Genomic DNA, 27128 nt, shown 5'->3' with positions numbered 1-27128 from the left:
CCTAACGAGGTGATTGCTTTATTTCTAACCATCCTTCATCATGTGCAACGAAGGATGCAGAGTATGTTGGTTTAACAAACTCTGCATAATGGCTCTGATTGGGAGCACTCTGGCACTCTTATGGGACTCTGGATGAGGGAGGTCACATTATGGCACTGTGGATGAGGGAGGTCACATTATGGCACTGTGGATGAGGGAGGTCACATTTTTATTCTTTATTTGTTTTATTTTACCTTTATTTAACTAGGCAAGCCAGTTAAGAACAGTTAAGAAAAAGTTCTTATTTTCAATGACGGTCTAGGAACAGTGGGTTAACTGCCTGTTCAGGGGCAGAACAGCTCGGGGATTTGAACTTGCAACCTTTCGGTTACTAGTCCAACGCTCTAACCACTAGGCTACCCTGCCGCCACATTATGGCACTGTGGATGAGGGAGGTCACATTATGGCACTGTGGATGAGGGAGATCACATTATGGCACTGTGGATGAGGGAGATGACATTATGGCACTGTGGATGAGGGAGATGACATTATGGCACTGTGGATGAGGGAGGTCAAATTATGGCACTGTGGATGAGGGAGGTCACATTATGGTACTGTGGATGAGGGAGATCACATTATGGTACTGTGGATGAGGGAGATCACATTATGGTACTGTGGATGAGGGAGCTCACATGATGGTACTGTGGATGAGGGAGATCACATTATGGTACTGTGGATGAGGGAGATCACATGGCACTGTGGATGAGGGAGGTCAAATTATGGCACTGTGGATGAGGGAGGTCACATTATGGTACTGTGGATGAGGGAGATCACATTATGGTACTGTGGATGACGGAGATCACATTATGGCACTGGGGATGAGGGAGGTCACATTATGGTACTGTGGATGAGGGAGCTCACATTATGGTACTGTGGATGACGGAGATCACAAGCAGCTGGTAGTGCATCTCGCCGTTGTTGCATGATCATTATTGACGATCAGAAGATCAGTTTGAATGAGTTTCTCAACCTTGATTTAGAAGTGGGCCTGTCTTGTCAATAAAGATGACAGTGCAGGGGCTTCTGGGCAACTACATGATGTTTTATCTTGTCCGATGTTAGGGTTTTCTCTCCTCCTTCTGCCAAATGTCATCACGGTTCTATTTTTAGATTTGGTTAAATGTCAAAATAAAATCTACTTCCAGATAAGCCTGTCTTTTTGTATTGTGTTTTTTACATTGACAGGGACGGTATAAACTCTGGTTAGTCAAATATTTGTACATGTCATTTTCTCCATTAAGAAGATAAACTGTGCGCCTGGGTCCTCTTTCTGTTGAATAAATTATTAAATGACCTTATTTTAACGTATTATTTTAGATTTTCCAGTAGTCAACACGTATCTGTTCTGTTCTCCTCTCATCAGTAAACGTCTTTATACACAGAACCAACTGTTCAAACTTGGACAAGATGCACATCTGGAAATATTGCATCACCGCAAAGGCCCCGGATTGGAGCGAGAGTAGCATTACAGTCTCCCAGTCGGTTTTACGAAAACAGTCTTTCGAGCGACATGACAAATACAACGCTCGAAGATTTGGACAGAAACGTAAGTTATAGAGGGATGGCAGATTGATAAAACATCAAATTGCACTCTTGATTGTATGCATATAATTTAAAAGTTCCGGGTACAATGTGGAAATCCCGATGAAGCGGAAATCCTGAGCTAAAGTTGTGTTTACGGCGAAGGAGTGGCTCATTCTGTCTCCAGAAGTAAGTCGATGTTTATGTTATGTTGAACTTGAGTACTAGATCGATTTTTCAAAGTTTTGCGATTCTCAATTATAATTACGCAAATAACTGAATTTCAAAACATGTTTGCAATGGATGGGATGGCAGCAGCAACACCTTGAGTGGTCACATCTGTTGTGACACCCTTGCTTATAAAACATTTTTTGAGGACAAATGGAAACATGGTAGCGTTATGTTATGATATCTCTGTTTTCATTTTTGTATTCCATTTGTCATGAGTTGTATCAGACGACATCATGCGTTATTCTCTGCTTGGTGGTTATGTAGTCTGCGTTGGCATGGATACTTGCACGAAGAGAGAAAAAAAAGCCTCATCTGACTTTTAAAGTCATTGAGTTATTGCTATACAGTAGCTTTCATTATGTAACCTGTGCTCGGGGATTTTGTGCAGCTCACACAGTCAGTCAGTATACCTCGTGTACACACACACACACTACCGTAGAGTGCAGTAAACCAATATCTGTTTATACTGTACCAAACTGTACCAAACCATGCAGCGTTTGGCTTTACGATTCACACCACAGACAGCTTTATGACTTTTTATGGAGTCACTCGTCACTGTAGCCAAGGAATGTAGACTTTCCCACAGCTCTGAAATGTCATCTGAGGCATAGTGGACATTGACTCATTGACACGCAGACATTCGTAGTACAAACAAACGGCCCACTATTCCCAATATAGTGCACAAACTTATTTTTTTTCAATATTTTTTTTTTTTAACTTTTTTTAAATTTGACCCCTTTTTCTCCCGATTTCATTATATCCAATTGGTAGTTACAGTCTTGTCTCATAGCTGCAACTCCCATACAGACTTGGGAAAGGTGAAGGCAGAGAGTTGTGCGTCCTCTGAAACACAACCCGGCCAAGCCACGCTGCTTCTTGACAAGCCGCACTGCTTCTTGACTGGCGACTGTGTCAGCGTGCACTACGCCCACAGGAGTCGCTAGTGCGCGATGGGACAAGGACATCCCTGCCGGCCAAACCCTCCCAGACGGCTGGGCCAATTGTGCGCCGCCCCATGGGTCTCCTGGTCTCGGCCGACTGCGACACAGCCTGGACTCGAACCCAGAATCTCTAGTGGCACAGCTAGCACTGCCTTAGACCACTGCGCCACTCGGGAGGCCCATACTACACTACCAGGCCCATAGTACACTACCTTCCACCAGGCCCATAGTACACTACCTTTCACCAGGCCCATAGTACACTACCTTTCACCAGGCCCATAGTACACTACCTTTCACCAGGCCCATAGTACATTACCTTTCACCAGGCCCATAGTACACTACCTTTAACCAGGCCCATAGTACACTACCTTTCACCAGGCCCATAGTACACTACCTTTCACCAGGCCCATAGTACACTACCTTCCACCAGGCCCATAGTACACTACCTTTCACCAGGCCCATAGGGCACTACCTTTCACCAGGCCCATAGGGCACTACCTTTCACCAGGCCCATAGTACACTACCTTTCACCAGGCCCATAGTACACTACCTTTCACCAGGCCCATAGGGCACTACCTTTCACCAGGCCCATAGTACACTACCTTTCACCAGGCCCATAGTACACTACCTTTCACCAGGCCCATACTACACTACCTTTCACCAGGCCCATACTACACTACCTTCCACCAGGCCCATAGTACACTACCTTCCACCAGGCCCATAGTACACTACCTTTCACCAGGCCCATAGTACACTACCTTTCACCAGGCCCATAGGGCACTACCTTTCACCAGGCCCATAGTACACTACCTTTCACCAGGCCCATAGTACACTACCTTTCACCAGGCCCATAGTACACTACCTTCCACCAGGCCCATAGTACACTACCTTTCACCAGGCCCATAGGGCTCTACCTTTGATCATAGCACTATGTAGTCGAAGTACTATAGTTCAACCTATGGGCCTTTGGCCAAAAGTAGTGCACTATGTAGGGAATAGGGTTCCATATGGGACGGAGACCCATACTGCTCGTTCTCCTGGTTACTGTAGTTATGGTGTTTCATGGAATCGGACTAGCAAAGGTGCATCATTATCTGTCAATACACATGCCCGTACAGTAAACTCACTCACTCACTCCAATCATTCAAACCTGGAATCCTAAACAAACTTTGTTGAACTGTGGTCTTAGTATTAACATTCCACAGTGGTAAACTGGAAAACATTGACCAGGCCTTGTGTTCTCTCGTTGCCTGAGGAACCTGCTTCAGAGTGATGTGTTCCCTGGTCTGTTACAGTACTGAACCTGCTTCAGAGTGATGTGTTCCCCAGAGGCTGTCCCTGGTCTGTTAGAGTACTGAACCTGCTTCAGAGTGATGTGTTTCCTAGAGGCTGTTCCTGGTCTGTTACAGTACTGAACCTGCTTCAGAGTGATGTGTTCCCTGGTCTGTTACAGTACTGAACCTGCTTCAGAGTGATGTGTTCCCTAGAGGCTGTCCCTGGTCTGTTACAGTACTGAACCTGCTTCAGAGTGATGTGTTCCCTAGAGGCCGTCCCTGGTCTGTTACAGTACTGAACCTGCTTCAGAGTGATGTGTTCCCTGGTCTGTTACAGTACTGAACCTGCTTCAGAGTGATGTGTTCCCTAGAGGCTGTCCCTGGTCTGTTACAGTACTGAACCTGCTTCAGAGTGATGTGTTCCCTAGAGGCCGTCCCTGGTCTGTTACAGTACTGAACCTGCTTCAGAGTGATGTGTTCCCTGGTCTGTTACAGTACTGAACCTGCTTCAGAGTGATGTGTTCCCTAGAGGCTGTCCCTGGTCTGTTACAGTACTGAACCTGCTTCAGAGTGATGTGTTCCCTAGAGACTGTCCCTGGTCTGTTACAGTACTGAACCTGCTTCAGAGTGATGTGTTCCCTGGTCTGTTACAGTACTGAACCTGCTTCAGACTGATGTGTTCCCTAGAGGCTGTCCCTGGTCTGTTACAGTACTGAACCTGCTTCAGAGTGATGTGTTTCGTAGAGGCTGTCCCTGGTCTGTTACAGTACTGAACCTGCTTCAGAGTGATGTGTTCCCTAGAGGCCGTCCCTGGTCTGTTACAGTACTGAACCTGCTTCAGAGTGATGTGTTCCCTAGAGGCTGTCCCTGGTCTGTTACAGTACTGAACCTGCTTCAGAGTGATGTATTCCCTGGTCCGTTACAGTACTGAACCTGCTTCAGAGTGATGTGTTCCCTGGTCTGTTACAGTACTGAACCTGCTTCAGAGTGATGTGTTCCCTAGAGGCTGTCCCTGGTCTGTTACAGTACTGAACCTGCTTCAGAGTGATGTGTTCCCTGGTCTGTTACAGTACTGAACCTTGTTTGGAGTTGAGTCTTCCCTGGTCTGTTACAGTGCTCCCATTCCTCAGATCAGGAGGTAAGCAGCCAAACTGGTCTGAGCATTGTGGATGGATAGCTGGAGGGTAACTACATGTTTCAGAGATCTACTGTAAATGGCAAGATGTTTGTCTCCAGAGCTATAACACAGAGTTTTAAAATGTCTTCATGTAATCTCTGGCTATGAGAGCGAGCCTCTCGTCCTGCAATAGGCAGGTCTGCAGAGAAGAGAGGAAGCTTCCTTCACTTCCTGTGTAACCAACCCACGTGACCAACTCAGCTCAAGCACATGGAGGCGAGGGTGTTTGTGGGCGATATTCGTATTCACTTCAGCTTCCTGATAGTCTGAACAAGGAGGTAGTAACATTAATACTCACAAGGCATACTTGTACACTGAGCATACAAAACATTAAGAACGTGACAGATTGACCAAGTGAATCCAAGCTATGATCCCTTATTGATGTCACTAGTTAAATCCACTTCAATCAGTGTAGATGAAGAGGAGGAGACAGGTTAAACAAGGATTTTTAAGCCTTGAGACAGTTGAGACATGGACTGTGTACCATTCAGAGGGTGAATGGCCAAGGCAGAAGATGTGTCTTTGAACAGGGTATGCTAGTAGGTGCCAGGTGATACCAGTTTGGGTCAAGAACTGCAACGCTGCTGGGGTTTTCACACTCAACAGTTTCCTGTGTGTATCAAGAATGGTCCACCACCCAAAGGACATCCAGCCATCTTGACACAACTGTGGGGAGCATTAGAGTCAATATGGTCCAGCATCTCTGTGGAACGCTTTCTACACCTTGTAGAGTCCAGGCCCCAACACATTGAGGGGAAAAGTATGCAAGGTGTTCTTAATGTTTGGTAGAGTCAGCATTAGTAAGGTGTTCTTAATGTTTGGTATATTTAGTATTTGTAAGGTCTTCTTAATGTTTGGTATAGTCAGTATTAGCAAGGTGTTCTTAATGTTTGGTATAGTCAGCATTAGCAAGGTGTTCTTAATGTTTGGTATAGTCAGCATTAGCAAGGTGTTCTTAATGTTTGGTAGAGTCAGTATTAGTAAGGTGTTCTTAATGTTTGGTAGAGTCAGTATTAGTAAGGTCTTCTTAATGTTTGGTAGAGTCAGTATTAGTAAGGTGTTCTTAATGTTTGGTATAGTCAGCATTAGCAAGGTGTTCTTAATGTTTGGTATAGTCAGCATTAGCAAGGTGTTCTTAATGTTTGGTATAGTCAGCATTAGCAAGGTGTTCTTAATGTTTGGTAGAGTCAGTATTAGTAAGGTATTCTTAATGTTTGGTATAGTCATTGCAGCATACTTGTATAGTACAGACTTTTGTGCATTGTTGGATGGAGAAGTAGATGAAGAAAGTACAGTATCTGGAGATGAAGAAAGTACAGTATCTGGAGATGAATAGAGTACAGTATCTGGAGATGAAGAAAGTACAGTATCTGGAGATGAATAGAGTACAGTATCTGGAGTTGAAGAGAGTACAGTATCTGGAGATGAAGAAAGTACAGTATCTGGAGATGAATAGAGTACAGTATCTGGAGTTGAAGAGAGTACAGTATCTGGAGATGAAGAGAGTACAGTATCTGGAGATGAAGAGAGTACAGTATCTGGAGATTAATAGAGTACAGTATCTGGAGATGAAGAAAGTACAGTATCTGGAGACGAAGAGAGTACAGTATCTGGAGATGAAGAGAGTACAGTATCTGGAGATGAAGAGAGTACAGTATCTGGAGATGAAGAAAGTACAGTATCTGGAGACGAAGAGAGTACAGTATCTGGAGACGAAGAGAGTACAGTATCTGGAGATGAAGAGAGTACAGTATCTGGAGATGAAGAGAGTACAGTATCTGGAGACGAAGAGAGTACAGTATCTGGAGATGAAGAGAGTACAGTATCTGGAGATGTAGAGAGTACAGTATCTGGAGATGAATATAGTACAGTATCTGGAGATGAAGAGAGTACAGTATCTGGAGTTGAAGAGAGTACAGTATCTGGAGTTGAAGAGAGTACAGTATCTGGAGATGAATAGAGTACAGTATCTGGAGATGAAGAAAGTACAGTATCTGGAGATGAAGAAAGTACAGTATCTGGAGATGAAGAGAGTACAGTATCTGGAGATGAATATAGTACAGTATCTGGAGATGAATAGAGTACAGTATCTGGAGACGAAGAGAGTACAGTATCTGGAGATGAATAGAGTACAGTATCTGGAGATGAAGAGAGTACAGTATCTGGAGACGAAGAGAGTACAGTATCTGGAGATGAATAGAGTACAGTATCTGGAGATGTAGAGAGTACAGTATCTGGAGATGAAGAGAGTACAGTATCTGGAGACGAATAGAGTACAGTATCTGGAGATGAAGAGAGTACAGTATCTGGAGATGAAGAGAGTACAGTATCTGGAGACGAAGAGAGTACAGTATCTGGAGACGAAGAGAGTACAGTATCTGGAGATGAATAGAGTACAGAATCTGTGTGTCTAGGAGTTGTTTGGACTGTGACTGTATCTGCAAACTGTATCAAATTGGCATATGAGTCAAAGCATTAGCCTACACAATGCAAAAGGGGGGGGGTCGCGTGTGTGTGTGACAGAGCGAGTGTGAGCGTTGGGGAAGGCTGCTGACTGAGTTGAAAGAGAGGAAGTATGACTGAAAGCTGAACACAGGAAGTGGCTCTGACTCTGAGTAAAGCTATTTTAGCAGGAGAGGAGAGCTCTCTCTCTCTCTCTTGACAGCAGCTCTCTGAGGAGAGGAGGGTCTTCAATCTGCATCAGAAGACAGACTTCAGTGAGAGAGAGGTGCGAAGAAGAAGAAGCCCTGTGATGCTCACATGACACTGTGACTGAGACCCCTAGATGAGAGGTGAGGTTTTGACTTTCACAGGAGAGGACAAACTGAAGAGGGAGGAGAGAGAGAGAGATAGAAACTGCTGCTCAGCTCAGACTGTGGGACTGAGAGAGAGAGAGAGAAACTGCTGTTCAGCTCAGACTGTGGGACTGTGAGAGAGAGAGAGAGAGAGAGAGAGAGAAACTGCTGTTCAGCTCAGACTGTGGGACTGAGAGAAAGAGCCTAGATGAGAGGTTTTATAGCTTTCACACCACTGTCTCTCTCTCTCTCTCTCTGTCTCCCTCTCTCTCTCTGTCTCCCTCTCTCTCTCTCTCTCTGTCTCTCTCTCTCTCTGTCTCTCTCTCTCTCTCTCTCTCTGTCTCTCTCTCTCTCTCTGTCTCTCTATCTCTCTCTGTCTCTCTCTCTCTTTGTCTCCCTCTCTCTCTCTCTCTCTCTCTCTCTCTCTCTCTCTGTCAGTTCATGACACAGCAAGTTGAGGAAGTGAAATACAGTAACATGGGGTTGGACTAAATGTGGAACTGTGACTTCTCTAATGTGTAAAGAGTGCTAGGAAGGGAACCAAATTAAGGAAGCTACCACCTATCGCTGTAACTCTGTGTACCGTTTCTTTGCCTGTTTTCTGGAAGAATGATTTCGAGAGCTACCTAAGAGAGTGAATTTGCAGTCACCTTTTTGGGCACAACTTCTGTGAGTAGATGTAATAATTGTTTAATATATTGTGGTAATCCATTTGATACATTCATACAATATATGATATGTTTCCATAGTCCTAGCTCAGCTCCTGTTCTTTCTCTTCTGACAGTTGAGATTTCTCCTCAGATTTCTCCTCAGATTTCTCCTCAGATTTCTCCTCTGTGTCGGTGTTCTGTTTGACAGCTGTTTAATGGAGGAAAAGGGAACCATTGTAGTGTGAATTTAACTTGCGACTTTGTTTCCTGTCTTCCCGGGGAACATTAGTGGCTGCACTTTGCCAGAAATGCTGTTGATGTTGGCAGAACTGTCTTTAAAGGGATAGTTTGGGGTTTTGGCAACGAGGTCCTTTATCTCCTTCCCCAGAGTCAGTTAATGTCTGTAGTTCTGTCCTTGAGCTGTTCTTGTCTAATGATGTTCTGTATTATGTTTCGTGCTCTGTGTGGATCCCAGGAAGAGTAGCTGCAACAGCTAACTGGGATCCTAATAAAATACCAAGATGAACTTGTGGAGACCATTTTTATGTCTCTGCGTTCACTTGGAAGGAAGCTGCTGACTTGCAATTGCTTGTGATTGTATTAGGATCCCCGTTAGCCGACGCCGATGTTGACAGCTAGTCTTCCTGGGGTCGGACACATAACGACAGAGACATTACAGACAAAACATACTTTACAATTTAAAACATCAACATACTTTTCAATATGGAAAAATTCACTACGACTAAAGACAAATGTACACACACATTTAAAAAAACAACAACAATACAACTAAAGAATAAGTGTGTACGTGTGCGTGCGTGCGCGTGCGTGCGGATCAATCAGTTACACTTACACGTCAGTACATACACACACACACACACACATGTCAGTACATACACACACACACACGTGTCAGTACATACACACACACACACGTGTCAGTACATACACACATGTCAGTACACACACACACGTCAGTACATACACATAACAGTACACACACACACACATAACAGTACACACACACACATGTCAGTACACACACACACGTCAGTACACACACACACATGTCAGTACATACACACACATGTCAGTACATACACACACATGTCAGTACATACACACACATGTCAGTACACACACACACATGTCAGTACACACACACACATGTCAGTACATACACACACATGTCAGTACATACACACACATGTCAGTACATACACACACATGTCAGTACATACACACACATGTCAGTACACACACACACATGTCAGTACACACACACACATGTCAGTACACACACACACGTCAGTACACACACACACACACGTCAGTACACACACACACGTCAGTACACACACACACACGTCAGTACACACACACACACGTCAGTACACACACACACACGTCAGTACACACACACACACGTCAGTACACACACACACACGTCAGTACACACACACACACGTCAGTACACACACACACACACACATGTCAGTACACACACACACACACACACGTCAGTACACACACACACATATGTCAGTACATACACACACACTTCTGGTCACATGGGGTAGAGGCGTTGCTTTATTTGTTTTCTGAAACCAGGTCTGCTGTTAACTTGCTCTGTGAGATAGAAGGGGGTTCCAGGCACTCATGTCTATGTATAATACTGAATGTTTTCTTCAATTTGTTCTGGACCTGGGAACTGTGAAGTGCAATGACTGGAAGTCAATGGGAACAGCTATCATGGTCGCGGAACTACCTTTACCTTCTTCACACTCGACGCAGAGACGTACACATGGTGTCCACGAGTTCATCTAACTCTAGGGGAGAAATCCCCAAACTATCCCTGTTTTCAATCATTAGACCAGTGGTCACCAACCGGTCCATCGCGATCTCCCAAGGCATTCCTAGTTGATCTCCCAAGGCATTCCTAGTTGATCTCCCAAGGCATTCCTAGTTGATCTCCAAGGCATTCCTAGTTGATCTCCCAAGGCATTCCTAGTTGATCTCCCAAGGCATTCCTAGTTGATCTCCCAAGGCATTCCTAGTTGATCTCCCAAGGCATTCCTAGTTGATCTCCCAAGGCATTCCTAGTTGATCTCCCAAGGCATTCCTAGTTGATCTCCCAAGGCATTCCTAGTTGATCTCCCAAGGCATTCCTAGTTGATCTCCCAAGGCATTCCTAGTTGATCTCCCAAGGCATTCCTAGTTGATCTCCAAGGCATTCCTAGTTGATCTCCAAGGCATTCCTAGTTGATCTCCAAGGCATTCCTAGTTGATCTCCAAGGCATTCCTAGTTGATCTCCAAGGCATTCCTAGTTGATCTCCAAGGCATTCCTAGTTGATCTCCCAAGGCATTCCTAGTTGATCTCCCAAGGCATTCCTAGTTGATCTCCCAAGGCATTCCTAGTTGATCTCCCAAGGCATTCCTAGTTGATCTCCCAAGGCATTCCTAGTTGATCTCCCAAGGCATTCCTAGTTGATCTCCAAGGCATTCCTAGTTGATCTCCCAAGGCATTCCTAGTTGATCTCCCAAGGCATTCCTAGTTGATCTCCCAAGGCATTCCTAGTTGATCTCCCAAGGCATTCCTAGTTGATCTCCCAAGGCATTCCTAGTTGATCTCCCAAGGCATTCCTAGTTGATCTCCCAAGGCATTCCTAGTTGATCTCCCAAGGCATTCCTAGTTGATCTCCCAAGGCATTCCTAGTTGATCTCCAAGGCATTCCTAGTTGATCTCCCAAGGCATTCCTAGTTGATCTCCAAGGCATTCCTAGTTGATCTCCAAGGCATTCCTAGTTGATCTCCAAGGCATTCCTAGTTGATCTCCAAGGCATTCCTAGTTGATCTCCAAGGCATTTCTAGTTGATCTCCCAAGGCATTTCTAGTTGATCTCCAAGGCATTTCTAGTTGATCTCCCAAGGCATTTCTAGTTGATCTCCCAAGGCATTCCTAGTTGATCTCCCAAGGCATTCCTAGTTGATCTCCCAAGGCATTCCTAGTTGATCTCCCAAGGCATTCCTAGTTGATCTCCCAAGGCATTCCTAGTTGATCTCCAAGGCATTCCTAGTTGATCTCCCAAGGCATTCCTAGTTGATCTCCAAGGCATTCCTAGTTGATCTCCAAGGCATTCCTAGTTGATCTCCAAGGCATTCCTAGTTGATCTCCAAGGCATTCCTAGTTGATCTCCAAGGCATTTCTAGTTGATCTCCCAAGGCATTTCTAGTTGATCTCCAAGGCATTTCTAGTTGATCTCCCAAGGCATTTCTAGTTGATCTCCCAAGGCATTCCTAGTTGATCTCCCAAGGCATTCCTAGTTGATCTCCCAAGGCATTCCTAGTTGATCTCCCAAGGCATTCCTAGTTGATCTCCCAAGGCATTCCTAGTTGATCTCCAAGGCATTCCTAGTTGATCTCCAAGGCATTCCTAGTTGATCTCCAAGGCATTCCTAGTTAATCACCAAAATAAAATCAACAACGATAAAGCCTTGCGTTCCTATATTTATTTGCATTTGTTTTGCGCTGTTGTCATCGGGTGCACTTGATTCGTCAGCCCTGGCGCCGGGATGATGAATGAAGTGCACCTTGATTCGTCAGCCCTGGCGCCGGGATGATGAATGAAGTGCACCTTGATTGCCTTCCATTTTGAACCATTTCATGTGTCTGAAGGGAGAACACCGTCTAACCGGCAGGCCCAGAGAGCAAATCAAGTGAACCTATAGGCCTACCGCTGGCCAATCAGGTAGCTCAGACTACCGTGTCTGTCCAGTTTCCTCGAGCCATAGACTGGAAAAAAAGAGACTGTCGAACGCACAGAAAAGTTGATAATGTGAGATTTCAAAACTTTTAAAAACCAACACTAGAGAGAGACTCAACGAATACAGCAAAGAGATGCAGTTTTTATGAATAAATGAATGTTGAAGTTGTTATTCAGCACCGTCAACACTTTGTTCAACTCTTTCATAAGCCATAAAATACATCTTCTCCCTACTTCCACTCACCCTACAACCAGCACTGCAGCTGCAATGAATGAACATAGCAAAGTGTGTCCATGAAGCTTGTTATTATTAGTGGCTTGTCTATCTTTTCATATCGAGGGATATTTTACCTTCTATGGTCGTTGGGGTAACAACAGGAACTGGTGCAGGAGGCAGAAAGAATGGGGTAACAACAGGAACTGGTGCAGGAGGCAGAAAGAATGGGGTAACCACGGGAACTGGTGCAGGAGGCAGAAAGAATGGGGTAACAACAGGAACTGGTGCAGGAGGCAGAAAGAATGGGGTAACAACAGGAACTGGTGCAGGAGGCAGAAAGAATGGGGTAACAACAGGAACTGGTGCAGGACGCAGAAAGAATGGGGTAACAACAGGAACTGGTGCAGGAGGCAGAAAGAATGAGACTCAGAGCTGCAATACGTCACTTTTTAGGTGACCCGACCAAATTCACATAGAAACGTGTTTATATAGATCTGTCAGTCTCATTGAAAGCAAGTCTAAGAAGCAGTAGATCTGTTCTATGTGCTCTATTTCTTCCCGTTCTTGAGTTTCGTTTTTTTTGCGTCTTTTACTTGTGGTTTTGTACACCAGTTTCAAACAGCTGAAAATACTACATTTTTGTTTATGGAAAATCTATTTCACAGTGCTTTAGATGGTACAATGATTCTCTACACTACACTTGCTTGTTTTGTCACAAACTGAAAGAACTATTATAATTTTAACAACCAGGAAATGGTGGAGTGATTTCTGCATAGTGCATCTTTTTTAAAGTTTCGTCATCAGCAGGAAGACTGCCTTTTCTCAGAGGAGAGAGGGGTGAGTCAGGTGAGAGGCAGGTGACTGCAGCTCCCTCAGACTGACCATCAGATGCAGGCCATCAGTCCAGTACAACAAAGAGGAAGTAGATGATTACGATCACTCAGCTGTGCCTCACAAGTAATACAACCAATCATCTATTACCAGTGTGGTCATATACAGTACCTCAAATGTTGAAATAGAGTTTCTAAATGGAAGAACAACATTGGTAGGGCAAATCAAGCATAGCCAATATGCAGTGATAATGTATTGGGCCTGTAGCCTACTGAACAAACCTCATTGTTACAGAACTGTGTTGAACTGCTTCATGTTGCATAGACTTATGTTTTTGAAGTTATGTTTAAAAAAAAAATCAGAGCGGTAGATCTCTGCTGAGCGGTAGATCTCTGCTGAGCGGTAGATCTCTGCTGAGCGGTAGATGATCTCTGAGCGGTAGATCTCTGCTGAGCGGTAGATCTCTGCTGAGCGGTAGATCTCTGCTGAGCGGTAGATCTCTGCTGAGCGGTAGATCTCTGCTGAGCGGTAGATCTCTGCTGAGCGGTAGATCTCTGCTGAGCGGTAGATGATCTCTGAGCGGTAGATCTCTGCTGAGCGGTAGATCTCTGAGCGGTAGATGATCTCTGAGCGGTAGATCTCTGAGCGGTGGTAGATCTCTGAATGGTAGATCTCTGAATGGTAGATCTCTGAGCGGTAGATCTCTGAATGGTAGATCTCTGAGCGGTAGATGATCTCTGAGCGGTAGATGATCTCTGAGCGGTAGATGATCTCTGAGCGGTAGATGATCTCTGAGCGGTAGATGATCTCTGAGCGGTAGATGATCTCTGAGTGGTAGATCTCTGCTGAACGGTAGATTATCTCTGAATGGTAGATCTGTGAGCGGTAGATCTCTGAGCGGTAGATCTCTGAGCGGTAGATCTCTGAGCGGTAGATCTCTGCTGAGCGGTAGATCTCTGCTGAGCGGTAGATCTCTGCTGAGCGGTAGATCTCTGCTGAGCGGTAGATCTCTGAGCGGTAGATGATCTCTGAGCGGTAGATGATCTCTGAGCGGTGGATCTCTGCTGAGCGGTAGATCTCTGAGCGGTAGATCTCTGAGCGGTAGATATCTGCTGAGCGGTAGATCTCTGAGCGGTAGATATCTGCTGAGCGGTAGATCTCTGAGCGGTAGATATCTGCTGAGCGGTAGATCTCTGAGCGGTAGATCTCTGAGCGGTAGATCTCTGCTGAGCGGTAGATCTCTGCTGAGCGGTAGATCTCTGCTGAGCGGTAGATCTCTGCTGAGCGGTAGATCTCTGAGCGGTAGATCTCTGAGCGGTAGATCTCGGCTTTCATTTTGACTCAATGTGATCTTGACTCAGAAAAGGTTGATGACCTCTACCTTAGACTAATTACCTCAGTGTGGAAGTTGTGGGAAGTGGCCTTCCTCTTCCCTTATTCTAGGAACGTCTGGTAATGTACTAGAGGGGTTTATTTAAAGTCTCCCCTGTGTGGGTCAGCATTGCCACATAACTCTACTCTAGCGAACGTCCCATACAGGATGTTAGCTTAGATACTCAGCACGGTTTCTCTCTGCCCAGACACACACACACACACACACACACACACACACACACACACACACACTGCTGTATTCTACAGTCCAGTTCTGTGAGAGAAGCATCCAGCCTTCTACCTAATCCCACCCACATCCCTGTTAGGTACAACAGGGCCCGTGGGGAGGGGGGATGTTTTTGGCAATGCCACCGGATGTCCTCTACTCTGCCACTATGGTCTATCTCTCCGGTATTGCTATTCCTTTAACAACTGTTGTCATAAAAGTTTTGAGAATACTTTTGCTGAATTAAAGTAGAACCATAATGGCGTGTGAACGGTGGTGTTGTTGTCTCCAGTCAGTTTATTCACCTCTATAACTGCTAGTGGTGGTGTGTGTGTTTTTACTAGGTGTCTCTGCTGCTAACCCTGATGAGGTACCTCGGCGTGGGGGGTTGTCGGGAGGATCAAAGAACAGCAGCCATTTTAACAGCGTCTAAACTGAAGCATGTGTGTTTGTATATGCGAGCCCGCATGTGTGTCCTACTTGTGCTACTTCAAAGTGTCCACAGTCCCACAGGAGGAGTCATGTGTCGCTAGCGGCAGTCCAACCCCACCCTGACCAGGCTCCAGTCCAACCCCACCCTGACCAGGCTCCAGTCCAACCCCACCCTGACCAGGCTCCAGCCCAACCCCAACCCTGACCAGGCTCCAGTCCAACCCCACACTGACCAGGCTCCAGTCCAACCCCAACCCCACACTGACCAGGCTCCAGTCCAACCCCAACCCCACACTGACCAGGCTCCAGTCCAACCCCAACCCTGACCAGGCTCCAGCCCAACCCCATCCCCAACACTGACCAGGCTCCAGTCCAACCCCAACCCCAACCCTGACCAGGCTCCAGTCCAACCCATCACTGACCAGGCTCCAGTCCAACCCCATCACTGACCAGGCTCCAGTCCAACCCCATCACTGACCAGGCTCCAGTCCAACCCATCACTGAACAGGCTCCAACCCCAACCCATCACTGACCAGGCTCCAGTCCAACCCCATCACTGACCAGGCTCCAACCCCAACCCATCACTGACCAGGCTCCAGTCCAACCCATCACTGACCAGGCTCCAGTCCAACCCATCACTGACCAGGCTCCAGTCCAACCCCATCACTGACCAGGCTCCAGTCCAACCCCATCACTGACCAGGCTCCAGTCCAACCCCATCACTGACCAGGCTCCAGTCCAACCCCATCACTGACCAGGCTCCAGTCCAACCCATCACTGACCAGGCTCCAGTCCAACCCTGACCAGGCTCTGGCCCAACCCAAACCCTGGACGCAATGTTTACTCTCTAGACAGTATATGTCTCTCTGGGTCAACCCTTTCAGCAGGAGAAACCTTGCCTGGAATCCCCTCTGAAGATGTCTCAGCAGGAGAAACCTTAGCCTGGATTCCCCTCTGAAGATGTCTCAGCAGGAGAAACCTTAGCCTGGAATCCCCTCTGAAGATGTCTCAGTAGGAGAAACCTTAGCCTGGATTCCCCTCTGAAGATGTCTCAGCAGGAGAAACCTTAGCCTGGATTCCCCTCTGAAGATGTCTCAGCAGGAGAAACCTTAGCCTGGATTCCCCTCTGTAGATGTCTCAGCAGGAGAAAGCTTAGCCTGGAATCCCTTCTGAAGATCTCTCAGCAGGAGAAACCTTAGCCTGGAATCCCCTCTGAAGATGTCTCAGCAGGAGAAAGCTTAGCCTGGAATCCCCTCTGAAGATCTCTCAGCAGGAGAAACCTTAGCCTGGAATCCCCTCTGAAGATCTCTCAGCAGGAGAAACCTTAGCCTGGAATATCATTCTGACTAGTGGTAGTATCAAATCAAAGTTTATTTAGGTAGTATGTACATGTAGATATGGATAAAGTGACTATGCAGATATGATGAACAGAGAGTAGCAGTAGCGTAAAGAGGGGTTGGCAGGACACAATGCCGAATACAACAGGTGTAGACACCTTACAGTGAAATGCTTACTTACAGGCTCAAACCAATAGTGCAAAAACTGTGCTAGGTGAACAATGGGTAAGTAAAGAAATAAAACAACAGTAAAAAGACAGGCTATATACAGTAGACAGGCTATATACAGTAGAGAGGCTATATACAGTAGAGAGGCTATAAACAGTAGAGAGGCTATGTACTGTAGCGAGGCTATGTACTGTAGCGAGGCTATATACTGTAGCGAGGCTATATACTGTAGCGAGGCTATATACTGTAGCGAGGCTATATACTGTAGCGAGGCTATATACTGTAGCGACGCTATATACTGTAGCGAGGCTATAAACAGTAGCGAGGCTATATACAGTAGAGGGGCTATAAACAGTAGCGAGGCTATAAACAGTAGCGAGGCAATAAACAGTAGCGAGGCTATAAACAGTAGCGAGGCTATACACAGTAGAGGGGCTATAAACAGTAGCGAGGCTATAAACAGTAGCGAGGCTATATACAGTAGAGGGGCTATAAACAGTAGCGAGGCTATAAACAGTAGCGAGGCTATATACAGTAGAGGGGCTATAAACAGTAGCGAGGCTATAAACAGTAGCGAGGCTATACACAGTAGAGGGGCTATAAACAGTAGAGGGGCTATAAACAGTAGCGAGGCTATAAACAGTAGCGAGGCTATATACAGTAGAGGGGCTATAAACAGTAGCGAGGCTATAAACAGTAGCGAGGCTATATACAGTAGAGGGGCTATAAACAGTAGCGAGGCTATAAACAGTAACGAGGCTATAAACAGTAGCGAGGCTATAAACAGTAGCGAGGCTATACACAGTAGCGAGGCTATAAACAGTAGCGAGGCTATACACAGTAGCGAGGCTATACACAATAGAGAGGCTATATACAGTAGCGAGGCTATATACAGTAGCGAGGCTATAAACAGTAGCGAGGCTACATACAGACACCTGTTAGTCAGGCTGATTGAGGTAGTATGTACATGTAGATATGGTTAAAGTGACTATGCGTATATGATGAACAGAGAGTAGCAGTAGCATAAAGAGGGGTTGGCGGGACACAATGCAGAGAGCCTGGTTTTCCAGGCTAGCAGGAACCAGGGCTGCAGGGTAGAGTCCACCAGAATGAAAACAGAGGAGTCCGGTCCAGTAGTTGTTCACACAACCCTGTTGTTGTTTACATAGTCATTATAGTTCCAGGGAAACAACATGTAAACAAACATGGGGTTGTGACTGTGAGAACGTCTGAGTAGCCAGCAGTAGCCATGTGGTTCTCTCTACAGCTGAATCATCTGCCTTTCCTTTTGCCTGGACTAGATTCTCTGGGGTTTTTTCTCTCTCGCTCACTTCTCTCTCTCTCTCGTGTGTGTGTGTGTGTGTGAGTGTGTGTGTGTGTGTGTGTGAGTGTGTGTGTGTGTGTGTTATCTGCTTCATTCCTATAAATGCCTGTAGATGCCCTTTTAAGAGAGCTGGCCAGGCCCACTAGGGATGATGTGGTGTGTCATCCATGGTCTCAGGCCACGTATCTTCTTCCAGTCTCGTGGCTCTTTGCTTGTGGCACTGATATCAATGTCTCCATCCAGATTGCCTTTAGTGCAGTTGGGTTGCACATCTCTGAAGGTTATGTCATTTAAATATGCTTCCTTAATGCCTTTGCAGACTGTACTATTTTGCCCACAAAATGTGTTTGTAGGAAAACGACTGCTGCTGGTTCAGTGTGACAGGGTCGAGGCCTGCTGGTTCAGTGTGACAGGGTCGAGGCCTGCTGGTTCAGTGTGACAGGGTCGAGGCCTGCTGGTTCAGTGTGACAGGGTCGAGGCCTGCTGGTTCAGTGTGACAGGGTCGAGGCCTGCTGGTTCAGTGTGACAGGGTCGAGGCCTGCTCGTTCAGTGTGCCAGGGTCGAGGTCTGCTGGTTCAGTGTGACAGGGTCGAGGCCTGCTGGTTCAGTACCACTACGTCTTGGCTCGTTCAGTGTGACAGGGTCGAGGTCTGCTGGTTCAGTACCACTACGTCTTGGCTCGTTCAGTGTGACAGGGTCGAGGCCTGCTGGTTCAGTGTAGCAGGGTTGAGGCCTGCTGGTTCAGTACCACTACGTCTTGGCTCGTTCAGTGTGACAGGGTCTAGGCCTGCTGGTTCAGTACCACTACGTCTTGGCTCGTTCAGTGTGACAGGGTCGAGGCCTGCTGGTTCAGTGTGACAGGGTCGAGGCCTGCTGGTTCAGTGTGACAGGGTCGAGGCCTGCTGGTTCAGTGTGACAGGGTCGAGGCCTGCTGGTTCAGTGTGACAGGGTTGAGGCCTGCTGGTTCAGTACCACTACGTCTTGGCTCGTTCAGTGTGACAGGGTCGAGGCCTGCTGGTTCAGTACCACTACGTCTTGGCTCGTTCAGTGTGACAGGGTCGAGGCCTGCTGGTTCAGTACCACTACGTCTTGGCTCGTTCAGTGTGACAGGGTTGAGGCCTGCTGGTTCAGTACCACTACGTCTTGGCTCGTTCAGTGTGACAGGGTCGAGGCCTGCTGGTTCAGTACCACTACGTCTTGGCTCGTTCAGTGTGACAGGGTTGAGGCCTGCTGGTTCAGTACCACTACGTCTTGGCTCGTTCAGTGTGACAGGGTTGAGGCCTGCTGGTTCAGTACCACTACGTCTTGGCTCGTTCAGTGTGACAGGGTTGAGGCCTGCTGGTTCAGTACCACTACGTCTTGGCTCGTTCAGTGTGACAGGGTCGAGGCCTGCTGGTTCAGTACCACTACGTCTTGGCTCGTTCAGTGTGACAGGGTTGAGGCCTGCTGGTTCAGTACCACTATGTGCAGTTGTAGGCTCCGACAAAGTTCTGTCAGTGTCAGGTGTTTTGGGCCTTTATTGTGTAGTGTGGCTTGTGTTAAGAGACGGTCCCGGTGATTGATAAAGGTGAAATAAAAAATAAATAAAAATATATATATATATTATATATACGTTTTATTATTATATATTATATACGTTTTTTTGACCTCGATGCATACTTTCAGTTTTTCCGAAGTCATTTCATTCACTCATAAGCATAGAGTGAGGCTAGCACTGCTGGTGCTGATACAGGTGTAGATCAAACCCACCGCTGTGGTTAATGTAGCCCAGGTCTGCTGGTGCTGATACAGGTGCAGATCAAACCCACCACTGTGGTTAATGTAGCCCAGGTCTGCTGGTGCTGATACAGGTGTAGATCAAACCCACCACTGTGGTTAATGTAGCCCAGGTCTGCTGGTGCTGATACAGGTGTAGATCAAACCCACCACTGTGGTTAATGTAGCCCAGGTCTGCTGGTGCTGATACAGGTGCAGATCAAACCCACCACTGTGGTTAATGTAGCCCAGGTCTGCTGGTGCTGATACAGGTGTAGATCAAACCCACCACTGTGGTTAATGTAGCCCAGGTCTGCTGGTGCTGATACAGGTGTAGATCAAACACACCACTGTGGTTAATGTAGCCCAGGTCTGCTGGTGCTGATACAGGTGTAGATCAAACACACCACTGTGGTTAATGTAGCCCAGGTCTGCTGGTGCTGATACAGGTGTAGATCAAACACACCACTGTGGTTAATGTAGCCCAGGTCTGCTGGTGCTGATACAGGTGTAGATCAAACCCACCACTGTGGTTAATGTAGCCCAGGTCTGCTGGTGCTGATACAGGTGTAGATCAAACACACCACTGTGGTTAATGTAGCCCAGGTCTGCTGGTGCTGATACAGGTGTAGATCAAACCCACCACTGTGGTTAATGTAGCCCAGGTCTGCTGGTGCTGATACAGGTGCAGATCAAACCCACCACTGTGGTTAATGTAGTCCAGGTCTGCTGGTGCTGATACAGGTGTAGATCAAACCCACCACTGTGGTTAATGTAGCCCAGGTCTGCTGGTGCTGATACAGGTGCAGATCAAACACACCACTGTGGTTAATGTAGCCCAGGTCTGCTGGTGCTGATACAGGTGTAGATCAAACACACCACTGTGGTTAATGTAGCCCAGGTCTGCTGGTGCTGATACAGGTGCAGATCAAACCCACCACTGTGGTTAATGTAGCCCAGGTCTGCTGATGTCGCCTCTCAAGCCAATCGCAGAATATGACGACAGAAGCAAATCTGACAATCTGGCCAGGTTGACATTAAGATTTTAATTAGTTAACATCACACAGTGTGACGTGATAATTGTAAAAGACTGAATCCAACGTAAAGTCTGCAGAGGTCTTGTTGTTGAACACTTCTCCATATAGCCATGTTGTCAGTTTCAAAATCGTCATTGAAACTAATATGGGTAATTTTCAGTTCATGAAATACTTTTCAGACTCCTCATATCCTTCCTTTATTGACTGAACATTGTGCTAGATGGCATCTTCCCCCAACCCTGAAACAACAATGTCAAACTGATCCAGCTGAGGGTCAAGTGTCTCTGGGTAGGACAGTTTCAGCATCCCAACCATCACTGGAATGGAACACTGGAATGGAACACTGGAATGGAACACTGGAATGGAACACTGGAATGCAGTGGTTTAGAGGACAGGTGTTGGTATCATGTTGTTATCTCAAGGACAGGGTCAGCTGTTCTGACTACCGCAGTGTCCCGCTGGCTTACAGAGAGCTGGAGAGGAGAGATGGGCCTCCACTTCTGCTCTCTGTTCCTATCAGAGGGTGTTGAAGTCATCAAGAGGTGGGCTGAGAGATACTTTAGTAGAGAGAGGGGGATGTAGAGAGATTTTATGAGATAGAAGGGTGCTGCTTTAGAGAGATGGAGAGAGAGGGGATGTAGAGACAGGATGGCTGTGGGTTGGGTCTCTTTCGTGTCAGGTCTTCCTGTTGACCACATTGACAGGAAGATAGAGGCCTCTGCAGCTGAAACTGTCACCTCTCTCGCTCTCGTTGACTGGTAACTAATGCAAATCACATGTATATGGACTGGGCTAGTCTATTACGAATGGCAAAGCCAATAAGAATGAGTTTCCCCCAAAAATGTAGTTTTATTACAGACAGAAATATTCGTCAGACCCAAAAACTGCACCATTTTTAAAGTGGCATTTTATTGTCCCCCAGCACAAGGTGCACCTGTGTAATGATCATGCTGTTTAATCAGCTTCTTGATATGCCACACCTTTCAGGTGGATGGATTATCTTCGTAAAGGATAAATGCTCACTAACACGGCATGTAAACACATTTGCACACAAAAATTGAGAGAAAAATTAGACATTTTTTTTTGTGCAAATAGACCATTTCTGGGATTTTTTTTATTTCACCTCATGAAACATGGGACCAACACTTTACATGTTGCGTTTATATTTATAAAATATATATATATTTTTTATAGCAACACAAGACACCTGTCTGATTTACACCTGTTTGAGTGGACTAATCCATTGCCTGTCTGGGTGGACTAGTCCATTGTCTCTGTGGGTGGACTAGTCCATTGTCTCTGTGGGTGGACTAGTCCATTGCCTGTCTAGGTGGACTAGTCCATTGCCTGTCTGGGTGGACTAGTCCATTGCCTGTCTGGGTGGACTAGTCCATTGTCTGTCTGAGTGGACTAGTCCATTGTCTGTCTGAGTGGACTAGTCCATTGTCTGTCTGAGTGGACTAGTCCATTGTCTGTCTGAGTGGACTAGTCCATTGTCTGTCTGAGTGGACTAGTCCATTGTCTGTCTGAGTGGACTAGTCCATTGTCTGTCTAAGTGGACTAGTCCATTGTCTGTCTGAGTGGACTAGTCCATTGCGGAGGGGATAGCACACCACTATCACCAGTAGTACATTTCGCCTACCGTTAATTCCCATCATTTTTAATCTACAATGTTTGTTTGGTTACGGTAATGCATTCAATATATTATTACTGCTGTCTTGTCATTGTAGGAGTGGACACATTGTTTGTAGAGTGTTCAACCTAGGCTACACTTGTACACCATTTACGAGTTGTCAATTTATTCATTGTCTTTTGTTTGGAGTGCTCCTGTCAATCTTGAGTAAGGACGCGCACCTAGCCTGTTTGAAAAATATTCCCAGCTCTCTTTCGATTACCACTCAGCATAAAAGGGGGAAAAATGTCATGCTCTGATCCAGTGGAAACGTCATAAAATAGGCCTACCTGATTACTTCTTATCCCTTGCGCAAAATAATGAAATAATCTGTCTGTAAACAATTGTTGAAAAAATTACTTGTGCCATGCACAAAGTAGATGTCCTAACCGACTTGGCAAAACTATAGTTTGTTCACAAGAAATTTGTGGAGTGGTTGGTAAACAAGTTTTAGTGACTTCAACCTAAGTGTATGTAAACTTCCGACTTCTACTGTATGTATGGAAAAATACACGTTTAAAAAATGTTGACCAATCAAAAGAACAGACGACTTTCAGTCGACCAAGATTTTGTTTAGCCGGGGACATCCCTAGATTGGATGATGGTTGTCATCTGTCTGCTGTACCAGGAAGTATTTCTGGATCAATGTGATTGTTTCCCTTGTGGTTTTATAGCTCATGTACTTTGCAAGTTATTTCAATACATCCTGTTATTTCTGTGCAAAGACAATATTATGTGTCTGCAGTCGCACAGCTTGCTTTAAGGACTGTGGTGAAAGCCCACTGGGTAAAAACTGGTTGAATCAACATTGTTTCCATGTCATTAATATATATTGTGATGACATTGAATCAAAGTGGAAAACTGTTTAGATTTGTAAGAAGTCATCAACTTCAGGGAATTTCATATTTTTTTTCACCAAACTTTTAACCTTAATCCAATGACATGGTGACATTTCACGTTGAATTCATGTTAGTTGACAACTCAACCAGATGTTGAACTGACGTCTGTACCCAGTTGGAGAGGTGTGTGTGTGTGTGTGTGTGTGTGTGTGTGTGTGTGTGTGTGTTCCCATGTCTCTGAAGGTTTGTTGTGGTCCAGCCTGGTTATGTGTATAGCATCTGTAAGCCTACTGTTTGTGTGGATATTTAGGAAGTATTGAATGGATTGTGTGTATTCTCTCCATCAGGGGTGAAGCTGTAGAAGAATAACTGAAGAGAGAGAGATAAGATGCCTCCTCCCCCGCCACCCCCTGCCCCTCCCCCACCCCCAACCTTCGCTGTGGTAAGCACGCCAAAGACGTCCTAGTTATATTGAAACTACTGATATGAGTTAACATGACGATGGAACATTCATTCAATTTAGATGTAATCTTAGACGAAGACAGCATCACCTTCTGTCAGATAACCTCTCATCACCTTCTGTCAGATAACCTCTCATCACCTTCTGTCAGATCACCTTCTGTCAGATAACTTCTCATCACCTTCTGTCAGATAACCTCTCAACCCCCTTCTGTCAGATAACCTCTCAACCCCCTTCTGTCAGATAACCTCTCAACCCCCTTCTGTCAGATAACCTCTCAACCCCCTTCTGTCAGATAACCTCTCAACCCCCTTCTGTCAGATAACCTCTCAACCCCTTCTGTCATGAGTGATTGCAGGGAAATTTCTTAGGTCAGTGCAGTTTTGACCTTGTTCAATAGCGCCACCTTGTGGTAGTGAAAGGAAGCGTTTCCAGCATGGCAATGTGATTGTGGAAGTTGTCGTCCTAGGTAATACTATATAATTTCCTATAGGACTTAACTGGCTCCTTTGTTTGTGTTTTATGTTGTCAACATTCGCAGGCAAATACACAGAAGCCATCACTCAGCAAGAACGAAGCACAAGGAAGAAACGCCTTACTGTCTGATATCGGAAAAGGTGCTCGCCTGAAGAAGGCCGTGACCAATGACAGGAGTCAACCCGTCATTGACAGTGAGTAAAGGGTTCTCTGATGCTGTGTATTCTCAAGGCTTTACTCAGAATGTACTCCTCCTCAGTCTAACCATTAGGACATACGGAAGCTACTTGAAACCTACAAAAGGCCTTCTGCAGATAATTAGATTTCAAAGGCTATGGCCTTGTGCCGGAGGAAAAGAGATTGAATACCTTTCTTCACAGAACCCAAAGGTGGAGGAGGAGGAGGAGGAGGTGGCGGAGGAGGAGGAGGAGGAGGAGGAGGAGGTGGCGGCGGCGGCGGAGGAGGAGGACCAGTACTAGGAGGTCTCTTTGCAGGAGGCATGCCCAAGCTTCGGTCCTCAGGAGGGAACAGTAACGGTAATGATCCATGTTTATAATAAGAGGTTACAATGTACTGCAGCAGCCTCTAGAGGTTACAATGTACTGCAGCAGCCTCTAGAGGTTACAATGTACTGCAGCAGCCTCTAGAGGTTACAATGTACTGCAGCAGCCTCTAGAGATTACAATGTACTGCAGCAGCCTCTAGAGGTTACAATGTACTGCAGCAGCCTCTAGAGATTACAATGTACTGCAGCAGCCTCTAGAGGTTACAATGTACTGCATCAGCCTCTAGAGGATACAATGTACTGCAGCAGCCTCTAGAGGTTACAATGTACTGCAGCAGCCTCTAGAGGTTACAATGTACTGCAGCAGCCTCTAGAGGTTACAATGTACTGCATCAGCCTCTAGAGATGACAATGTACTGCAGCAGCCTCTAGAGGTTACAATGTACTGCAGCAGCCTCTAGAGATTACAATGTACTGCAGCAGCCTCTAGAGGTTACAATGTACTGCAGCAGCCTCGAGGTTACAATGTACTGCAGCAGCCTCTAGAGATTACAATGTACTGCAGCAGCCTCGAGGTTACAATGTACTGCAGCAGCCTCTAGAGATTACAATGTACTGCAGCAGCCTCTAGAGATTACAATGTACTGCAGCAGCCTCGAGGTTACAATGTACTGCAGCAGCCTCTAGAGGTTACAATGTACTGCAGCAGCCTCTAGAGATTACAATGTACTGCAGCAGCCTCTAGAGATTACAATGTACTGCAGCAGCCTCTAGAGATTACAATGTACTGCAGCAGCCTCTAGAGATTACAATGTACTGCAGCAGCCTCTAGAGATTACAATGTACTGCAGCAGCCTCTAGAGGTTACAATGTACTGCAGCAGCCTCTAGAGGATACAATGTACTGCAGCAGCCTCTAGAGATTACAATGTACTGCAGCAGCCTCTAGAGATTACAATGTACTGCAGCAGCCTCTAGAGATTACAATGTACTGCAGCAGCCTCTAGAGATTACAATGTACTGCAGCAGCCTCTAGAGATTACAATGTACTGCAGCAGCCTCTAGAGATTACAATGTACTGCAGCAGCCTCTAGAGGATACAATGTACTGCAGCAGCCTCTAGAGATTACAATGTACTGCAGCAGCCTCTAGAGATTACAATGTACTGCAGCAGCCTCTAGAGATTACAATGTACTGCAGCAGCCTCTAGAGATTACAATGTACTGCAGCAGCCTCTAGAGGTTACAATGTACTGCAGCATCCTCTAGAGGATACAATGTACTGCAGCAGCCTCTAGAGATTACAATGTACTGCAGCAGCCTCTAGAGATTACAATGTACTGCAGCAGCCTCTAGAGGTTACAATGTACTGCAGCAGCCTCTAGAGGTTACAATGTACTGCAGCAGCCTCTAGAGGATACAATGTACTGCAGCAGCCTCTAGAGGATACAATGTACTGCAGCAGCCTCTAGAGGATACAATGTACTGCAGCAGCCTCTAGAGGTTACAATGTACTGCAGCAGCCTCTAGAGGTTACAATGTACTGCAGCAGCCTCTAGAGGTTACAATGTACTGCAGCATCCTCTAGAGGTTACAATGTACTGCAGCAGCCTCTAGAGGTTACAATGTACTGCAGCAGCCTCTAGAGGTTACAATGTACTGCAGCAGCCTCTAGAGGCTACAATGTACTGCAGCAGCCTCTAGAGGTTACAATGTACTGCAGCAGCCTCTAGAGGTTACAATGTACTGCAGCAGCCTCTAGAGGCTACAATGTACTGCAGCAGCCTCTAGAGGTTACAATGTACTGCAGCAGCCTCTAGAGGCTACAATGTACTGCAGCAGCCTCTAGAGGTTACAATGTACTGCAGCAGTCTCTAGAGGTTACAATGTACTGCAGCAGCCTCTAGAGGCTACAATGTACTGCAGCAGCCTCTAGAGGTTACAATGTACTGCAGCAGCCTCTAGAGGCTACAATGTACTGCAGCAGCCTCTAGAGATTACAATGTACTGCAGCATCCTCTAGAGGTTACAATGTACTGCAGCATCCTCTAGAGATTACAATGTACTGCATCAGCCTCTAGAGGC

At 46.1% G+C, this 27128-nt stretch overlaps 2 protein-coding genes across 11 annotated transcripts in view; both read left to right on the top strand.

Annotated features, from left to right (window-relative positions):
* LOC110496997 (acetylcholine receptor subunit alpha) overlaps positions 1 to 1188 on the top strand; it is a 20791-nt gene extending 19603 nt beyond the window's left edge. For 4 of the 6 annotated variants that reach the window (XM_090207224.1, XM_090207226.1, XM_090207227.1 and 1 more), the window contains one exon: positions 1 to 1188. This exon is cut by the window's left edge and continues 428 nt beyond it. The gene's annotated coding sequence lies outside the window, so the exon portion shown is untranslated. The other 2 variants (XR_016488273.1, XR_016488274.1) reach the window with 1 other exon arrangement.
* Positions 1189 to 1400: 212 nt separating this feature from the next.
* Positions 1401 to 27128, top strand: part of wipf1b (WAS/WASL interacting protein family, member 1b) — a 31810-nt gene continuing 6082 nt past the window's right edge. The window contains exons 1-5 of one of the 5 annotated variants that reach the window (XM_090207223.1): positions 7837 to 7975; positions 8587 to 8647; positions 23951 to 24045; positions 24605 to 24734; positions 24921 to 25076. In XM_090207223.1, coding sequence (XP_090063349.1) covers positions 23992 to 24045; positions 24605 to 24734; positions 24921 to 25076 — 340 coding nt within the window. In that variant the 5' untranslated portion in view covers positions 7837 to 7975; positions 8587 to 8647; positions 23951 to 23991. Of the gene's footprint in view, positions 1750 to 7755; positions 7976 to 8411; positions 8648 to 23950; positions 24046 to 24604; positions 24735 to 24920; positions 25077 to 27128 lie in introns of those variants that run through there. The other 4 variants (XM_036951541.2, XM_036951540.2, XM_036951542.2 and 1 more) reach the window with 4 other exon arrangements.

The sequence above is a fragment of the Oncorhynchus mykiss genome, chromosome 18 (assembly GCF_057628025.1).
Source record: "Oncorhynchus mykiss isolate SJ-2025 chromosome 18, ASM5762802v1, whole genome shotgun sequence".
NCBI lineage: Eukaryota > Metazoa > Chordata > Actinopteri > Salmoniformes > Salmonidae > Oncorhynchus > Oncorhynchus mykiss.
Note: the sequence above shows the minus strand (reverse complement) of the source record. Positions and strands in the feature narration are given on the sequence as shown.